Raw genomic sequence first — 19,461 nt, forward strand, 5'->3', positions numbered from 1 at the left:
GGTACTTCTCACGAACAGGCGCAGAAAACCTCCACCTAAACTCCGTGTAAGGTTCAGGTCGATGGGTGTTCCAGTTAGCTCCGGTTGGGTTGAAGCTAGGTGGCTACATCCGTTAGCTCGGCTCCCACCTCCGCTTTAGCTTTGGGTTAGCCAGGGTTAGCTTCAGGTTAGCTCGTAGCTAGTTCGCCTGGGTGTCGTCACTCGAGCCCAGCCTTACAGCCCCACCCTCAGCGCCTCCTCTCTTCCCTTTTATGGAATTGTCTGGGCTGGACGGAACCTGTGACACGGTCAAAATGGCGGTGGTGGCCACCTCCCATTATAGACAACAAACGTGTTATTGAAGCCAATGGAATCCGTTTGTCCAGTATATGTACAGTCTATGGTCTGAGCCCAGAAGATGTCGTTATCCTTCTCAGAAGAGAAGCAATCATAAAGGTTCTAAAACCAAAGTGAGTTTATGTCAGGGGTCGGCAACCTGTTCCCATCAAAGAGCCATTATTACCCGTTTCCCACAGTAAAGAAAACACTAGGAGCCACAGCAGCCGCGGCGTTGTGGGCGGGGCCTACCCTCAGACAGCAGCCAGTACTGGTCGCTCGTGTACATGAAAGTTATCTTTCATAAAAAGATAATCAATAAAACGATTTATATAAAGTGGATCCAGAAGTTGTAGCCCGTCTCTGCTACAATATTTTGATATTTTTCACCCTGTCGGTGGTTTTACTGAGCAGGTGCCACTTTTGTCATACGTTTCTTTTTAAAACATGTTTAGACTGTTCAGAATACAAATCCAGGCTCTGTCTCATTTGATTGTTGTAATTAAACTTTGTAGGTGGGGAAGGTCAGAAAAGGATCCGATCATTTTGTTTTTCCCTCATTTACAGTGACGGAGATAACGGCACAGTGCGCCTGGCTCTGGTGTTAATCCAGTTAAATTATATCTCTTTGCAACAATTTTAACAAGAAAACAGAACAGTTAAAAACAGGGCTTGTGTTGACCGGACAGTTCCCGTATTTGACCGTTTATTTTGACGGAGTAAGAATAGAAAGAATTACCCCGACGCATGCAGACGAACTGACACTTTATTCGTTTCGCACATCGCAGATGTAGCTAAATCTCCCAAGAAAAGATTCCCATCTGAACATCTGAGCTGGACACTGCTCAGCGCAGCTCACTGTCAGCGCGAACGTACGGTGCACAGTGAGCTGAAGATGTGGAGAGGGGCTTGGAGCGTGTCGCAGAACCAGAGCGCATGCAGGAAGATTCCTCGGACTGAAGCAAGACTTGTCACTTAGAAAATGTTCCCTGATGATTAAACTTTGGCTGAATGGCGCTTGTTCCTGTCTCCAATGTGGCGACACATCCAGGAGCTGTCTGAGGAGAATCCCAGAATCTCACATCCTCTTCAGCTCAGGAAGCGCCTATGATTACGCACAAGCGTGACGCGTCAACCCGGTCTCACAGTTAGTCCGAGTTGGACCTTTTCAGGTTTACGCAGACAATCTTTACATTTAGAATTGGCATACAGATGTAAAATTAATGCAGTAAAATATAAAGCATTTTATTTAATATCCATTCATTATTTTACAAACAGAGAGAGCCGCATCAGATGGATGGAAGAACCGCATGCGGCTCCAGAGCCGCGGTTGCCGACCCCTGATTTAGATGAAGCCTACAACATATCGACCCAAAAAGTTTCACGTATCGGCAGCACACCTGGTATCCCGACGGCTGGAAACCTTGCTCCATTGTTGCAACTACAGCCTTCACACACTAGATGTCGCTTTGGTGTTCATGTTTTGTATTCTGTAACGGCCTCATGGGTTTTGTACTTAACTTAATGGTTGGTGTTTTGATCCGTGTTCACACAAATGAGCTTCTACATTTCGGCAGACGCGTGCTCCCCACATGTTGCTTAACATGTCAGGTGTGTAAGTAGCGTGTCTCTGCCTTGCAGCGCTTTCTCTCAGCATGAGTAGGCAGATTAGCTAAGCCCATTGTATCATGGTATCGTTTGTTGGATAATGACTCAAGAAAGTGCTGCAGGCCTTTGAGCTGGCAGCATAGGCTGCCCTACTTCTGAATGTGATTTGGCCTAGGGTGTGTGAGTGTTTGTGTGTATACTCATCTCACTTCTCTCATCCTCCTCCAGAGAGCTAAATAGAAAACCTAAAGGGCTGCATGGTGGCACAGATGTTACCACTGTTGCCTCGCAGCACGAAGGTTGCAGGTTCGAAACTCGGCTCGGCTGTGGCCTTTCTGCGTGGAGTTGCACGTTCTCCCCATGCATGCGTGGGTTTCCTCCGGGTACTCCGGTTTCCCCCACAGATCACAACATGCCCTACAGGTTATAAATTGTAAGTCGCTTTGGATAAAAGCGTCTGCTAAATAAATAAACATAAACATAAAGGTGTCTGTCTTCCACCCATTCCTGTCAGTCAACCTCTGCCCCTCACACACACACACACACACACACACACACACACACACACACACACACACACACACACACACACACACACACACACACACACACACACACACACACACACAGCTTAATCCTTGTTTTCCTACCTTCTTGCCTCTGTTGCACAGCTCCCTGTGCTCCTCTCCCTCCTCTCTCAGGTTTGTTGTTTGTTTAAACAGGAAGCAGAAGAGTTTTAAAATCTTCAGGTAAGATGCTAAATGGCTCCTGACATTCTGATGTTTGAATCTCCAATAGCCACTTATCTACACAGAAATGTAGGAGCTTCTCAACTGAAATAACCAAAGACCATTTAGGCTTTTAGCATTTCAGACAATCTTTTCTTTTTTGATATTGCTTTAATTTGTGTGTCTCTTATACATTTTCATTATTTTCAAAATGAAGTATCACAAACCCCATTTTCTATGACTAAAAACAAATTTATAACTATACAATGTGTAAGTTTATTGTATTTAATTGTTCTTTGAAGGCATCTGTGTGTTTCCTTGCATGTATTTTCATGTACTGGTTAAAACATCATATTAGCAGAAAGAATTATATGAGAACTAGTTAGAAAAAATAAATTGACATACCTTACCTTAACCTCCTAGGGCCATGTGTCCACATATATGGACATTGGCTCCTTGCACTTGAAAAATGTATTCTATCTACTTAGAACTTTTTGTTATTATTTATAGACACTTGATATTGACTTTAATTAAAACATATTTGTGTCTTTCTTTTTTGAGGATATATATATTATATATAGAGATATATATTTATTTTATTTTAATCATATTTAATTTTTTGTAATTTTGTTTCCATTAATTACAGTCCAGTATTCTGTAATAGCTAGACATGTTTTTTTCTTTTAAATCACATCAAATACAAGTTTGGATCCTAGGAGTTTATAGCAGAAGCAGGGTTTTTTCACAGGGGGTAGCATATAGAGGTGGAAAGATATATAATTCTTATCTCACCCTCCGCAGGTGGTCTCATGTTTCCAAGCTTGGGTCCTCTACCAGAGACCTGGGAGCTTGAGGGTTCTGTGCAGGATCTTTACTGTTTCTAAATGTACTTTTATGGACGGAGATGTCTGATGTTCTTCCTTGGATCTGCTTTATCCACTCCTCCAGTCTGGGCATTACTGCCCCGATGACCACCGACACCACCGATGTCTTCACTCTCCAGGCTTTCTCAAGCTCTTCTTTGAGGCCCTGGTACTTCTCTAGTTTTTCGTGTTCCTTTTTCCTGATGTTTCCATCTCTTGGTATTGCCACATCAACCACAACAGCTGTCCTCTGTTGTTTGTCCACCACCACACTGTCTGGTTGGTTCACCATCTTGTCAGTCTGGAAGTCCCACAGGATCTTGGCTCTCTTGTTCTCAACCACCTTACGGGGTGTTTCCCACTTTGACCTTGGGGCTTCCAGTCAATACTCTGAACAGATGTTTCTGTACACGATGCCAGCAACTTGGTTGTGGCGTACCATGTCTGCTTTCCCTGCCAGCATCTTACACCCTGCAGTTATGTGGTGGATACTCTCAGGGGCCTCTTTGTATAGCTTACCCCTTGGGTTGTGTCTGGTGTGATAGATCTTGGCCTCGATTGCTCATGTGTAGCCATGATGAGTGCCTCTGTGCTGTCATTCAGACCAGCTCTTTCTAGCCAATGGTAGGATTTCTTGATATCTGCCATTTCAGCTATCTGTGGATGGTGAAGGAGTTTGTCCTCCCACGATGGTATTTCCAGCTTATCCTTCTCTGTTCGCCATTGTCTGAGACATTTACTGAGCATGTCATCTTTTGGGGCCTTATCCTGGATAATGGCTCTCACACTCACAAGTCCTCGGCCTCCTTCCTTGCAGCTAGCGTACAGTCTCAGTGTGCTGGAGTTTGGATGGAACCCTCCATGCGTGGGCAGGAGCTTCCGTTAACATCCGTGGTCTGTATTTCTTCCTATGGCCAGCTTAATATTCCTGCAGGATATCTGATTACTGGTAGGGTGTAGCTGTTTATTGCCTAGATCTTGTTCTTACCATTGAGCTGACTTCTTACAACTTGCCCTACTCGTTGTCGGCATTTGGCTGTGGCTCCTCTCCTTGTGGCCTCATCATGTATGTATGTATATATATATAATATATATATATATATATATATATATATATATATATATATATATATATATATATATATATATATATATATATACACATACACGATGAGGCCACAAGGAAAGGAGTGTGTATATATATGTCTATATATATATATGTATGTATATATATACATATACATACATATATATATATATATATATATATATATATATATATATATATATATATATATATATATACCCCAAACATAGTATATATATATATATATATATATATATATATATATATATATATATATATATATATATATATACTATGTTTGGGGTATTATGCCAACATCGTGGGTGGCATATTGTTTAATCAGACTAATAAATCCTATAAGTTGTTGAATAATTTACCATGAATCACCTAAGTCCTTCTGATCTTTGCTTTCTTGGATCCTGTGCCACAATAAAGTTGACTCCATCAACAAGCTCTTGTAAACACCTGCATGTTAACTTTGTCATTTTACGCAAATTTACAAGCGGACCCTTGAATTCAGCATATCTCAGCTGCAGTAGTGTTTTTCGTGCCTCGGAGTAAAAACAGAAAAGCATTGCGATCAGCCCTGTTTCCACCCTTCATCCAGAGCTCTGCTCATCTCCAGGAAGTCTTTTGAATCTGCATCAAATACATTCAGTGTTTTTGATCCGTTTGAATGCCTCTAACATGTGTCTATGGGAAGTCAGAGTGTCTCAAAGGGTGATCGGAAAAACTCCCATTAAATGAGCTACCCGATTGTTCTTTGTGTGGTTAATTGGGATTCATCTGTTCAGTTTTGTTGATTTATATGATACATCTTTAACCTTCATGACATTTAACTCATAAACGCTGGTAGGTTGGTACTAGTCACATTTGCCAGTCTACTGTTTAATAAATTGCTATCAGCTTGTTGAGCCAATGTAAGGGTTTTTATTTCACTTCTCAGAAGCAGATTTAAGCTTGTTTGAGTTTAATGAAACACACACACACACACGCACGCACACACACACACACACACACACACACACACACACACACACACACACACACACACACACACACACACACACACACACACACACACACACACACACACACACACACACACTTTTTAAAACCTTTGTTTGGGTCTTTTGCAGCGTTTGGATCCAAGACACAGATGGTGTCCTGGATTCATACCCTGTGTTTAACCTCCTAAAACAGGCTTTTATGAGTGGTGAGGCATTGACCTTAAACCTGTCATTGTAAGCTGTGTTTCATCACCTATTTAATTGTTTTTGCCTGTTTTCCCTGCTGGTTATTCTTCACCTTGGGTCTTGTCGGTTTATATTTTCACCAAGCGGAGCGGCATTGCAGATGTGTGTGCCAACTTGTTCAGGTTGATTTAACATACTCCGAGCAGATTCTAGGTATTCAATAATATTTATTTAAGCATGATACCTAAAGTCTTAATCTTTCATTTGTAGAGTTTTTTTCTTCCTTTTTTATTTAGAACGATGCATTTTGTCTCTCCAGCAGGCTGTTGATAACAGATCAGCACTTTCTATCATTTTAATGTATGTTTATGTGTTGGACTTATTTTGAGGAGTACAAATGCAAAAGAATAAGCTCGAAAAAAAACTGCGTATTTAAAATACAAATAAAAAATCTAATTTTTGTGTCCCACACAAAAATTTGATGATTTAGGCGATCTTGGAAAGTTTGGACACCCGTGATCTAACCATTGGTGTAACACAGTTTATTGTAACGTGTCAATGATTTATTGTTTAGGCCTTAATTATTCTTAAAGCAGTTGGTTTAAAAATGATGACTCATTTGTTTCCATCAAGTGGCTCAAATTCTGTTTAATATAAGTGTGAAGAATCATAACTTTCTCATTCTTTTTCTTTTAGGCAGAAATGCTTATAAGAGTCAGTGTTTCACACACTTGGTGGTGGTTCTGGCTGCTTAGAGGATTTTAATCTCCATGATCTGTTGATGTTTGTCCCGGTGATCTAATTACTCTGACTGCTGCTTTGCAAGATGAGAACATTGACCAGAACCTTGTTCATTACGTTGGTACCGCTTTTGTTCCAGTGCTAACCCATCTGACCATGCCGGTCAGACCAAAGAGAGACTTGTAGATAAAATACATCCAGTTAATAGAAATGTATAGGAATAGATTGAGAGGGCAAAGAAGCAGCAGCATCTTAATGGGATTAGCCAAACAACAACACAGGATTAGTAATCTTTAGATGTTGATTTTTGAAAATCTTAAAGCTAAGTAAATAACATTTTTTCTTTGTCCTTAACTCTTGTTTGCCCTTACCAGTGAGTTTATGATTCTCTCCGGTTGTTCTTTTGTACTTCCTCGTAGTCCCATGTGAGTAACGCTAAGTAGCTGCCGCCAGCCTCTGGGACTGTCCGTCCATTTGCTGTGCCTGTCAGTGACTCACTCAAGCGTGGGTCCATTCACAAGGTCCAAGGGCGTCAGTACCCAAGGACCACCTGCCAGGGCCCGTGCCAGGGCTTAGCTACATCCTTTGACAGAAGGAAATGGATTTTTCTCTAAAAGTGCTCATGATCCACTTCACACTTACAGGTTGTGATTACCTTCCTTGTATCAGAGCAGGATAATCACTATCACAAATCTAGTACCTCATACCTCACACCGTCTAAGTTCAGACGAGTTAATTATTTTGATGCTTCTGATTCAGTACATTGGCAGGAGCCATTGCTGGGCATTTATTTTGTTCAGTGACTATTGTTGTGTCAGTAATAAACCTTAAAAATCCCCAGCTGTTGCTCTCAGATAGAGGAAATACAGCTCTGGTGTGTGTTTTGTTCGATCACAAGGACAACTCTGAAACCTAAAGCCAGTTTCTCTCTGTGCTCTGACTTGGTGTCAAACAGAAAACAGCATCCATTTCTAAAATAGATGTAAACATTCCTGAGGGTTCTTCCTTGCGTGAGTAAAATCCTTTTTTGTTTTTTCCCCCCAAGCTCTTAATTTTTTTCCCAAATCCCACCCCCCTCCTGTTTTTAAGTCACTGTTTTGGGATTTAAAATGGGGGGTGTTTCTCAATGTCAAGGCGCCTGGCCTTGCGAGGCGATGTCTTGCGAGGCCAGGCGCCTTACTTACGAGGACACTGTCCTTCCTTGGTCAACGAAAACGGTTCAATGGAACAGACTTGCATCACGTGACCACGGCTTCCACTGCTGTCACATAACAGCACGTGATACAGGAGATAACGTTATATTTTATACATATTAGTTTCAATATAAATATTTAAAGAGCTTTCTACTTTTTAAATTGTGTACATATTTATTAAATTAAAAATGTAAGCGAGTTACTACCCGCTAGCCACCGAAGCTGCAACTAATAAGCAACTAACCAACAATAGATAACTTCTTTGGATCTAAAAACAACTTTTTAAATTACCGTAAATCCTCTAATACAGGTGTCAGAGTTAGTTTAGGTAAATAATGGCCGGTCTCTTATTGTGGCCGGGTGGAATGTAGTAACAAGCAAGTATGAGCGTCCCGGTGGCAGGGTTATAGTCCCCAAATCAACCAGCAGGAGGCAGTAGACGTTCACGCAGACCTTTATTAAGCTTTTTCTTCAAGGCTTTGTAACGCTACAGACACGATCCTCTATCACGCTCCTACCACACAGAGTCACGGTGTCAGTTAACCATGCTAATTCAACCCGCTCCACAGAACACACATCACCTTCCCTGTGGCTTACATAACACTCACACAACACGCAAATCAGCACATAGGAACTAGCAGAATGATAGGAAACACATATGACACAATACCCAGAATGCACCTGGCTTACAACCCCAGCCAGGTCATTACACTATCAAGTTCAAAGAGAACGTGCTGATTATGCTGCAGAACACTCTGGAGAGCAGCAGTAGGGGGTGTATGAACTAGTCAACTTCACTATAGTGACTTTTTATGCCTGTCGTCGACTAGTCGCTGTCACGTGATAATGACCGGCAAGATGCAGCCCTCGGAAAAGACAGCAGCCTGCTGTCAGCAGGTGACAAGCTCCTGCGCTCAGGGGGTGGGGGGGGGGCAACGCGCTGTGCCAGACCGTAGGCACTGACACGCGATCGTTCATGTCGGTTCATTTCCTTTAATGTTTTCTGTCTTTTATTTGCGCCTGATGTGTATCGCTGCTGTGGAGCGGGGCGCATCAACTTGTCCCTGATGCGGCCGGCAAGCAGGGAGCGCTCCGCTGTTTTCGCGGTCGGTAGATCTGCCTCCTGAGCACGGCCACAGTAACAATCAGGTGTCGCCACCTCAAAAACTAATTTAACACGCGATCGTTCATGTCAGTTCATTTCCTTTAATGTTTTCTGTCTTTTATTTGCGCCTGATGCGTTTGCTGCATGCTGTGGAGCGGGGCGCTGCGCGCATCACCTTGTCCTCCGACGCACTGATCACTGATACGGCCGACAAACAGCGAGCGCTCCGCTGTTTTTGCGGTCGGTAGATCTTTTAGAACTGCAGTTCAAAGGTAACTCATGAGGTGAATATATATGAACCCAGGTAGCAGTTTTTCTTTAGGATTGAGAGGAGATGCAGGAAGATAATAAACAGGCAGGACAGAAAAATAGTCAAAATAAAAACAAGTTAGTTTTTGTACCTGCTGTTGCAACAAACAGACACCATTGAAGGTCATCAGAAGTGAGGAACAGAAAATGAAATAATTATTTTAATGTTTAGAGCAGCAGGAACTCCGAGAGGCTGCAGGCGCATCAGTGAGTTTGCGGCCGCTGCGCAGGGGGAGGGGGGAGAGGGCTAAAGCAGGGGGAGGGGGGAGAGGGCTAAAGCAGGGGGAGGGGGGAGATGGCTGAAGCAGAAACTACCGTTGTTAAAAGAAATGTGTTTAACTTTGAAAATGTGGGCGCAATTTTAATTGTCAAAAACTCCAATGAACATTAGTTCATTTTGCTCAAATGGAAATAGAGGCCTGCCTCTAATACTGGCCCTCCTTCCAATAAAGGCCTGGAGCTTGATGAGCTCGAGTCAAATAGAGGCCCGGGCCTGTATTAGAGGATTTACGGTAGTTGACTTACCTTTAAACTTGAAATTTGCCCCCGAAGTAGCTGCCGGCTTCTGATCCGCCATCCTTTTGAAAATAACGTGGTGTATTGTGGGTAATTTTTGACCAAGTCTAGGCTACAAGACACCTCAGCCGTTTCTCAATGTCAAGGCGCCTTGCTTACGAGACGCTGTCCTTCCTTGGTCGAAGAAAACGGTTCAATGGAACAGACTTGCATCACGTGACCGTGGCTTCCCTCGGTGGTCACGTAAAGTCACGTGACACGGGAGATAACGTTATATTTTATATGTATTAGTTTCAATATAAATATATAACGATCATTTTACTTTTTAAATTGTGTATATGTTTATTAAATTAAAAATGTAAGCGAGTTACTACCCACTAGCCACCGAAGCTGCAACTACTAAGCAACTAACCAACCATAGCTAACTTCTTTGGATCTAAAAACAACTTTTTAAATTAGCTGACTTACTTTTAAACTTGAAAATTGTCCCCGAAGTAGTTGCCGGCTTCTGATCCGCAGTCTTTTTGAAAATACCACGGTGTATTGTGGGTAATTTTTGACCAAGACTAGGCTACAAGATACCTCCCGTGTATCCTTGCTCAGCTAGCTAAACGGCTAACAAACAGAGAACACACGCCTCGGTAGAACATGAACATTGGAACATGTCTTGACGGCTCCTGATGACATATCTCCTAGGCAACCGGGGCGGGGCCAAGGCATCAAGGCGAGGTAATTGGCATTGAGAAACACCCAGTGCCTGTGAAGGAAACTGCTTAGTCAATCACCTGATCTGAACGGCATTAAATTAGCCTCCAAGAACAAAGTAAAGAACCTTGGTGTTATCTCTTGACCAGGACATGTCATTCAAATCCCACGTTAAAAAGGTTTGTAGAATTTCCTTCTTCAATATTGCGACGATCAGCAGCATCCTTTCCAGGAGAGATGCTGAAAAACTAGTTCATGCATTTATTACATCCAGACTTTTTGTTTTCTGTTGGGGGGATTATTGAGTTCAAGGTCATCAGCAACAGCTTCTGTCAAGGTAATTGCTCCTCATTCACACTCCTGTGGACTAATGATAAGAAGTGCCAGTTTGCTCTGGAGGGTTGCTGCTGCTCTGGGTATTATTTTGTCCTCCCTGTTTCTCAGAGAGCCTCATTTAGTACCTGGGAGATGGGCTGAACAGCTGTGATTCAAGCCAAACCATTCTTTTGGGGTTAATTACCTGCTGGGATCTTGTAAGGTGCTACTGCTTGAGTAATTTCTTTAATAAATGTTATTTTCCGTGTTAAGTTCTGCTACCAACAGTCTACTCTTTATAGGTTGAATTGGGGAGGCAGCAAAAGGCAGGGAAATTCTTTGGAACTACCCCAATCCTTGGGATTATAATGAAGCGGTTGCTAGGCTATGAACTATAGGGCCTATTGTGAACTCCTATATAGATTCAACAGGGAGCATCAGTGACCCACAATAAACCCACATTCCACTGCTTTTCAGGGCTCTTGGTTGGTCTTCCCCAAATTTGGCTAGTTTTAAATCCTTTATTCATGCCCACCAAAAAATAAATAAATAATAAAACTTTTACTGCAAATAAGAACAGCTTCAACTTCAGTCTGTTATAACATTTTCCTCAGATGTTTTTCTCAGTTAGACCTCTCACGTACAAATGAACATTAACTGCTGAACCCAGTGGCCTTTTATTAAAAGACTGTTGGCAGGAGCGGGTTGGGGCCAAGAGGGTTATTTTCTGTATCTGCAGTGTTACTAACCTGATGGAAAACCTGTTCCATAAACTGGTAACTCTAGGAAAATACATTTTTATTGATCTTCATCTGTCTGGCTTAATTTAGAAATATTGTAGGTGAAAACACTTCTCAAATGATATGATTATTGTTTGATTATTCATCAAAAGCAGGTGGTATTTGGTTGTTTATGTGTATTCATAATGAATAAAGGGGGGGAAATGTTTACTTGTTGAAACCAACGTACTGAACAGATCTATACTATCATAAAACATTTTTGATTTAATTTATCACCACCTCAATTTATCATTCACCTTTGGGATAGGACACTGGCCTGTTGCCAGTGTTGCCAACTGTCACTGACATAAAGTAGCTGAATTGGACCCAGAAAGTCTCTAGATGCTGCTAGATCACGCCATGTGCTTATAGTACGTGGCTTTTGAAGAAGTCATTCAGGGGGAATAGTTATTCTGCAATAATAAACAAAAATAGTATTTTCTGGTATTATGTAAATAAACGCCAAACTCCACATGTTAATAGAGCCTAAACAACAATCAATTAACCACTTGTAAGCAAGAATACGTTCCCCATTCTAAATTCAGGTTTTGTTCATACCTAATTACTAGTAGTTGAGTACTAATCAACCGCTTAGAGGCAAGAACACGTTACCCCTGAATTACTTCTTTAAAAGTCACACATTGATTTGAGCTACTTAGTATGTGTGTTAATCAGCAACAAACCAGTTACTTTCAGTTAACAAACCATTATGAATGGCTTATTTTGATAAAACTCTTAATTGTTAATGTTAGAATTATGGCATTAGTAATAATCTGTTAATAAGTGCTTAATAATGACTAGTTCAGACTTAGTAGTCCACTAACATGCACATTAATTGGCAGCTAATTAATGGTTAATTTGTGTTCCCTAAACTAAAGTGTTAACGGTTTTATTTATTTTTTGCTGCTTGGGAGGTGTGGCGCAGTTTGGGAAGCACATAGTGATGGCAGAAGTGACGGAATATAGATCTAGCATCAGTATGCAAAAGAGCATCGTGGCACTGGTAGAACTGGACTGCATGCATTATTTTTAGTGTACATGCACACCTACACACCAGTTATGTCCACCCCTGGTTGTAGTTTTTTTTTTCCATTGCACTCCATTTTGAATGGATGTGGTTGATTTTGGCGTTGTTCTACTTGGCTCTCTTTCTTTGGAATACTTCACCGCATTTGCAGCTTTAAACAAAACACCACAATTGGAGTCCTTCTTATAAGCTGCCTGTAAAGGAGACATATTCATTTTCAAACCGTCCTTTCATCCCACGACCACAGTACTTCACTTTTATAGCACGTTAACTTTCTCGTACCTCATCTTTAAACCCTGGACAATGTCTGTGGTGGGCTTCCACGTCCCACTCTAAACCTATTCTCATTTTAATCAGCTCTCTCAGGACTCCTCTCAGTATAATTAGCAGCTAAAACTTTAATCACCATGTGTCCGAGGCGGAGAGAGACGGGCATTTCAAACAGATGCAGGCTGAAAATTACAAGGAAAGCACAACGTTATATGCAAGGACACTTTGCTAGGTCACAACTAATGTTTGCATTTAGCTCTCAGAAAGCGTGACTTTATCCAAGCAAAACCAACCCTAAATATCCTATAATTACATCTGACATGTCTTGACTACATAATGTTGGGCTAATTGTAGCATAGAAGCTTTGTGTAGCTGGATAAAAATGTTACAAATCCCAGGAGGTCCTTAGATAATACCCTCTCTTCACCCTTTCTCCCTTTGTCTCCCTGTGTCAGATCTACACACACACACACACACACACACACATCCCGTTACTTCTATTCTCTTTGATTTTCTTCTGTTCTTTGACTCTGCTAACGTTTACTTTGTCTTTACATCCTGATCTGTACATCAACCAGATCAGAAACACCACAGAAGTTTATGAACACCATGGAGGTTTTAGCAGCTAAACATGCTTTTTTGTTTGGTTTTTTGTAATTAAAGTGAGGGTCAAGGCATGGGTGGAGACATATTTCATCCACACTTCCTGTTAGGAAAACGCTTCTGAAAGAGGTATCGCCTGGTGGACCAAGAGAGCAGCACTGAGGCAGTGGTAGACACCCCCCCGCCCCGCTCGTGCTGTTGGAGTTTCTCAATCTAAAAACTAGTTGTTAACGAGCGCGTGCACGCACTCACACAAGACTTACCGCTCAGGAGAAAAGCAGACACAGATTCTGCAGCATTCTGGAGGATTTCCTGTTAACCACGATCATTAGATGAAAAGGGGAGGAGGGCATTTTTTTCAAGGAGGCGAGCGGCTCAGAGAGCCAGCGTGTCATATTGGCAGGTGAGTGGCTGAGCCAGGTGGAGGTGCGGCTGCCTCACCTGGAGACCAGTGTGGTGCAGCCACGTAGTAATTAGCTGATAACATCACGTTTTTCAACTTAGCCATCAGCACAGCTGGTTCTTCATTAATGTGGAGCAGAGTTTTAACCTGAAGATGGAGATACAATTATGGTTTTGGGCTGAAATATTAAATTTAAAGTAAGTGGCACTTAATTGCCACACTAATGATTACACATGTGCACAGCACCATTAGACACTCATCTATACAGGTTGTCAGCAAAAAAAGTTAATTTAGGCATTACTTGCTCTTTAAAGTCCCATTACAGTCACAATCATCAGACAATGGTGAAATTACATCTCTGCATTTGACCCATCACTGTGGCGAGCGGTGAACTGCAGCAGTGGCTGCGCTCTGGAACTATTAAGTGGTTTAACCCCCCAATCCAGCCCCTTAAAGCTGAGTGTCAAGCGGCGAAGTACTGCTTTCCATTTTTAAAGTATGACCTGACTGTGGGTTTGAACCCACGATCTCCCAGTCCCAGGGCGGACACTCATACCACTGGGTCACTGAGCCGGTTAACCGCTCAAATTTATTTCTTCTTGTGATTATTATATTAGCAAGGTACTGGTGTGATGCAATAAAATAAAGCCATATTCAATCCAAACCAGTAGTGATGCAGAACAGAACACTGTTGATTGTTGCATCAAATAGCTAATTAAATAAATAAATAAAAAAACAAGGAACTCCAATGTTCTGCTTCCATAAACTGAATAAGAACGATTGTGATTGGTGGATTGTTGCATGCCGTGTGTGCCAGGACCAAAAAAGGTCTAAACATCACCTGCATGAATATGAATATGTTGTGATTTTTTGGTGAATATCTCTTTGTGAAATTTCATATATCGCCTAACCTTAATAGCGTTTATGTGGATGACATTCCAAACCTATGTATGAGTCCAAATCCTAGAAAAATATCTTTGTTTTGTGGGTTAACCACGAGTTACATGTGTACTTCTTTACTCCCCCCCCCCCCCCCCCCAGTGCATAGCCTGATCTGATGCACCTCTAGGATTTTTATTAGAGCTACTAAGCTAATATTTATGCTCATGCATACACAGAAAACAAAACACAACTTTGTGCTGTCTTTTCTGCTTTTATAGCTTAGATTAACCACCGTCTGCTGCCAACAGCTTTACATTTAACGACCACATGTGAGCGTAATTTCTTTCTTGTCTTTAAACAAATTAAACCCAACAGGTGTCTTCGTCCTCGGCTGAATTGCAGCACTGCTGCATATGTGACCATTCATTTAGTGACACGACAGCTGTTTTTGTCCTGATAGTCCCCGGAGGAAGACTTAAGTGTGTTTCGTGTTTAAAAAGGACACTGATTTGAGTTGGCAGGCCAGACATGCTAAGTTTCTCTACCGAGCTCGAGTTCAGCTGTGAGGGGGAAACGTGTTAGTCACTCAGACCGTTTCTAATTCAGCAAAGTAAACACAATTAGGACAAAAATGCCTCTTTGGTAGAAAATTGAGTATATAACCCTTGTTCTACAGCTTTCTTTTCTGTCTTCCCATCAAGTAACTCTTGGCTTTAGGACTCCTAATACAAGCTGTCGTTTTAATAAAGTGCACTTCAGACTGTTTAATGATTAATTAGCTCTTAATTCAGTCACCCTGGCAAAGCAGGACATCATTCACTTATGAGCAGTTAGAGTTGGGCTTTCAAGAGAAGTTTGCAGTGCGGATGTCAAAGTGTATGGCTTGATGGGAAAGTTATGCTTTTTTAAAGCACTTCTCTTTATTTTTAGACTAAAAACTCAACTAAAATCCACCACTGTTCTAGCTTGCTTTTGCTTTTGGTCATTTTCAGCATTTTTAAGTTTTTGTGAGACTTTTATTAACTGTGCCCTGAAAACAAAGCCAGTGTTTGGAATCAGCCAATATTCAGTATGAAGCTGGTTTTAAACTCAAATATCAGATTAATCAAGCAGCAATAGAAAAAATGCATGTATTTTTTTTCCTGGTCTGTTAACTCATCTTCACCAAGCACAAACAGCAAATCTTCCAAGTGACAGATTTTACTTCCAGAATCCAAAAATTTAAGTTGATCAGAAAATAAACAAAATGCAAACTACAAAATAAGAGGCTTTTGAGTAATCAGAGCTGCAAGTGAGGCCATGTACTGGGTTTTGGTAAAACTGAATACCCTCCCCGCCTATTTAGTAAAGAAACTTGGGTCCACACCACCTTGTTTTCAGAACAAAATCCAGTGCATTGTGAAACACATTCATAGGCATGCCAAGCCTGTAGGTCACATTAGTTCCCCAAATCGTCTGCATCTAGGTTGAAAAACATTCCTTAAACACGGAATAACTAGGTGGTGGGCAATAACTGTCCTTAAAGCTACAATAGCAAATCTGCAAAACAAGCCAGCTTGTAAACACAAACACGGTCACAGAACTCTCACCCCTGCCGTCGGCTATCATCCCTAATTCAAGTCCACCTGATACCGGAACCGGCATTTCCAGAGGAAACGAGAGCGCATAAAACACCAGTCACAGTTTTCTATGTCTAAACGTCTTTTGTTGTCTGTGAATTAAAATGGTGGTTTTCTTTTTGGGGCAGTGGTAGTTTGTTCTAAAGTTGAAGTGGTAGCAGCTGGCTGTTTCTCCTCACACCAGTGGTGCTCTGTTGCAAAACGCACAAGTGCTTAATGAATGGAGGACCCAGGAAAATGCGGTGGTTTGGTGAGACCGGCAAGTGGATGGCCAAATCTTTTTGGTCCAAAACGTGTTAATGGCAGAGGTTTTTAGACAAATGCAACGGAACCACGTAATATTTTTGTCGTTGTTTTCTTATTTATATTTATGCTATGTTAAAACATTGTTAAGAGGCATTACATGTTTTTTTAAGCTAGCCTGATTTGTAGATTTGCCATTGATTCTCTTGTCATGTCAGAGTATTTTTGTAATGGACAGTGACTTTGCGAAACCTAAAACCCTGGTTACTTACTTCTGCAAGCAACGTCTGATATCGAAAAATTTGCAAATCTCGACCTTTGTCGGACGTTTCTGAAAGAATAATTTTTGGTGCCATATATCTTTGGTTTTGTGTGGATGACAGGCCAAACCATAGAAATATATCTTTGTTTTTTCAGATACTCAGCTATGTGTGTACATGGCCTAAAACCCTTTCAACAGCTAGTAGAGCTAAAATCCCAGGCATCAGTGCAAATAATGCGCTATTTAACGCCCCGATTTTACAGTTTTTCATTGCAGTTTAAGTCATTCAATTCCAATGAATAGCTTGAAATGGTACAAAGTTAAGTGGTGAACTGCCAGAGGTTTAAAAAAAGGTAAGGTTACTCAAAACTGAAAAATAACGTACATTTCAGAATTATACAAGAAGACCTTTTTCAGGGAACACAGCTGTTCTGCTGCGATGGAGGTTGATCAAGCCTTGAAAGCTGGTGCTACTAATTCCCACAGGTGTTTCAACTTTTCTGGATTACTTACAACCCCCTCTGTCTGCATAAAAGCAGTGCTGGAACATACTGTGGTACCATACTCTCGTGAGCATCAGTTGAACAGTGTTGTACTGCAGACAATAGTGTTTTGCTACAAAAATGGCAAGAAAAAGACAATTAACAATGTAAGAGAGACAGACCAACATAACACTTGAAAATGTGGGTCTTTCCTACAGAGAAATTGTAAAGAAAGTCAAGGTGTCAGTGAGTACAGTTTCCTTCACCATCAAAAGGCACTCAGAAACTGGGGCAAATTCTGACAGGAAGAGGTCTGGTAGACCCAAAGCCACAAGTGCATCAGAGGACAAGTTTCTGACAGTTAACAGCTTGCGTGAAAGGTGGCTCACAGGACAACAGCTTCAAGCACAGCTTAATAGTGATCATAGTAAGCAAGTCTCAGTTTCAGCTGTGAAGATAAGACTTCGAGCTGCAGGTTTAACAGAACGAGTTGTAGCAAGAAAGCCACTGCTAAGATGTCAGAATAAGAGAAAGAGGCTTGCCTGGGCCATGAAACACCACCATCGGATAACTGAAGACTGGAAGAAGGTATTGTGGACTCATGAATCCAAATTTGAAATCTTCTGTTCATACCAACATCCAGAGTGGGCCCTTAAGCAAGACCCTTGACTCAATTGCCTACCAAGGATCCTTAGGCAAAACTATTGGTGCCATTTACCTCATACCATGATGAGAGCAACTGAAATGAATGAGATGCTAGCTCAGGCATTGCCCAGCCCAACAAGGTCTGCCCTAAGTGCTGGGGAGCCAGAGTACCCTGATGAAAAGTGGGCTACTGGAACAAGAGAGAAATAGGCGAGACGCGAGAACCTGGATCTGTTGGAATGCTACAACTGCAATAACCCTAGTCAGAGGGGTCACATGCAGATAATGTGGAAAGAATGGTTACTTCGAAACCTGCACACAACAGTAACAGCCAAACAACTAGTAGCTCAGTGTTCCATCATTCACAAATGACAACTATCACATCTTAGAAGAATGAGCCCACCCACAGAGGATGAGATGGGATATATATATATATATATATATATATATATATATATATATATATATATATATATATATACCTTCTTTCCTTATATCTTGTACATGTTAAACTCACCGTTTGAGTGCCATAGGTTAATTCAATACAACATGTAATGCTTTCTGACCCTGATTTTATTTTTCTCCTAGTATGAATTCAAAGCCAAGAACATCAAGAAGAAGAAGGTCAGCATTGTGGTGTCTGTGGATGGAGTCAAGGTGTCTTTAAGGAAAAAGCAGAAGGTGAGACCATGAAGATAAATTAGTTCTGATAAAGGCATAAATATCTACCTGTGCCTAATGCTCATTATTTGTGTCATAACAGAGAAAAGAATGGACTTGGGATGAAAGCAAAATGTTGATCATGCACGACCCAATCTACAGGTCAGTTCCATCCAATTAGAGCTAAATGCCCAGCTAGCATGCGTAGGTGGGGCCCAAAAGGATTTGTCCAGAGGTTCCATGGTGGCCCTACAGGGATCCTACAAGGGTTGTGGGGAGGGACCCAGATAGTTTGACTCCTACATGGGCCTGGTATATTTGTGGGAAATACACTGTGGGGCCACCATGGAATCTACAGACTGTTAGGACCCATATGGTTTGCCTACATACACTCAATGGCCACTTTATTTGGTGCATCTTGCTGGTACCGGATTGAACCCCCTTTTGCCTTCAGAACTGCCTCAATCCTTCATGGCATAGATTGAACAAGGCACTGGAAACATTTCTTAGAGATTTTGGTCCATATTGATATGAAAGCATCACGCAGTTGCTGCAGATTTGTCGGCTGCAGATCCATGATGCGAATCTCCCGTTCCACCACATCCCAAAGATGCTCTATTGGATTGAGATCTGGTGACTGTAGAGGCCATTTGAGTACAGTGAACTCATTGTCGTGTTCAAGAAACCAGTGTGAGATGATTCGAGCTTTATGACATGGTGCGTTATCCTGCTGGAAGTAACCATCAGAAGATGGGTACAATGTGGTTATAAATGGATGGACATGGTCAGCAACAATACTCATGTAGGCTGTGGCGTTGCTACGATATTCAGTTAATACTAAGGGGCCCAAAGTTTGCCAAGAAAATGTCCCCCATACCATTACACTTCCACCACCAGCCTGAACC

The 19,461-nt window shown here is 41.6% G+C and overlaps 1 protein-coding gene across 1 annotated transcript in view; it reads left to right on the top strand.

Moving 5' to 3' along the window:
- si:dkey-34e4.1 (carboxyl-terminal PDZ ligand of neuronal nitric oxide synthase protein) overlaps positions 1-19,461 on the top strand; it is a 94,552-nt gene that overhangs the window by 37,262 nt on the left and 37,829 nt on the right. The window contains exons 3-4 of the mRNA XM_015943037.3: positions 18,485-18,577; positions 18,660-18,718. Of these exons, the coding sequence (XP_015798523.3) occupies positions 18,485-18,577; positions 18,660-18,718 (152 nt within the window). The remainder of the gene's footprint in view (positions 1-18,484; positions 18,578-18,659; positions 18,719-19,461) is intronic.

This window comes from Nothobranchius furzeri, chromosome 6 (assembly GCF_043380555.1).
Source record: "Nothobranchius furzeri strain GRZ-AD chromosome 6, NfurGRZ-RIMD1, whole genome shotgun sequence".
NCBI lineage: Eukaryota > Metazoa > Chordata > Actinopteri > Cyprinodontiformes > Nothobranchiidae > Nothobranchius > Nothobranchius furzeri.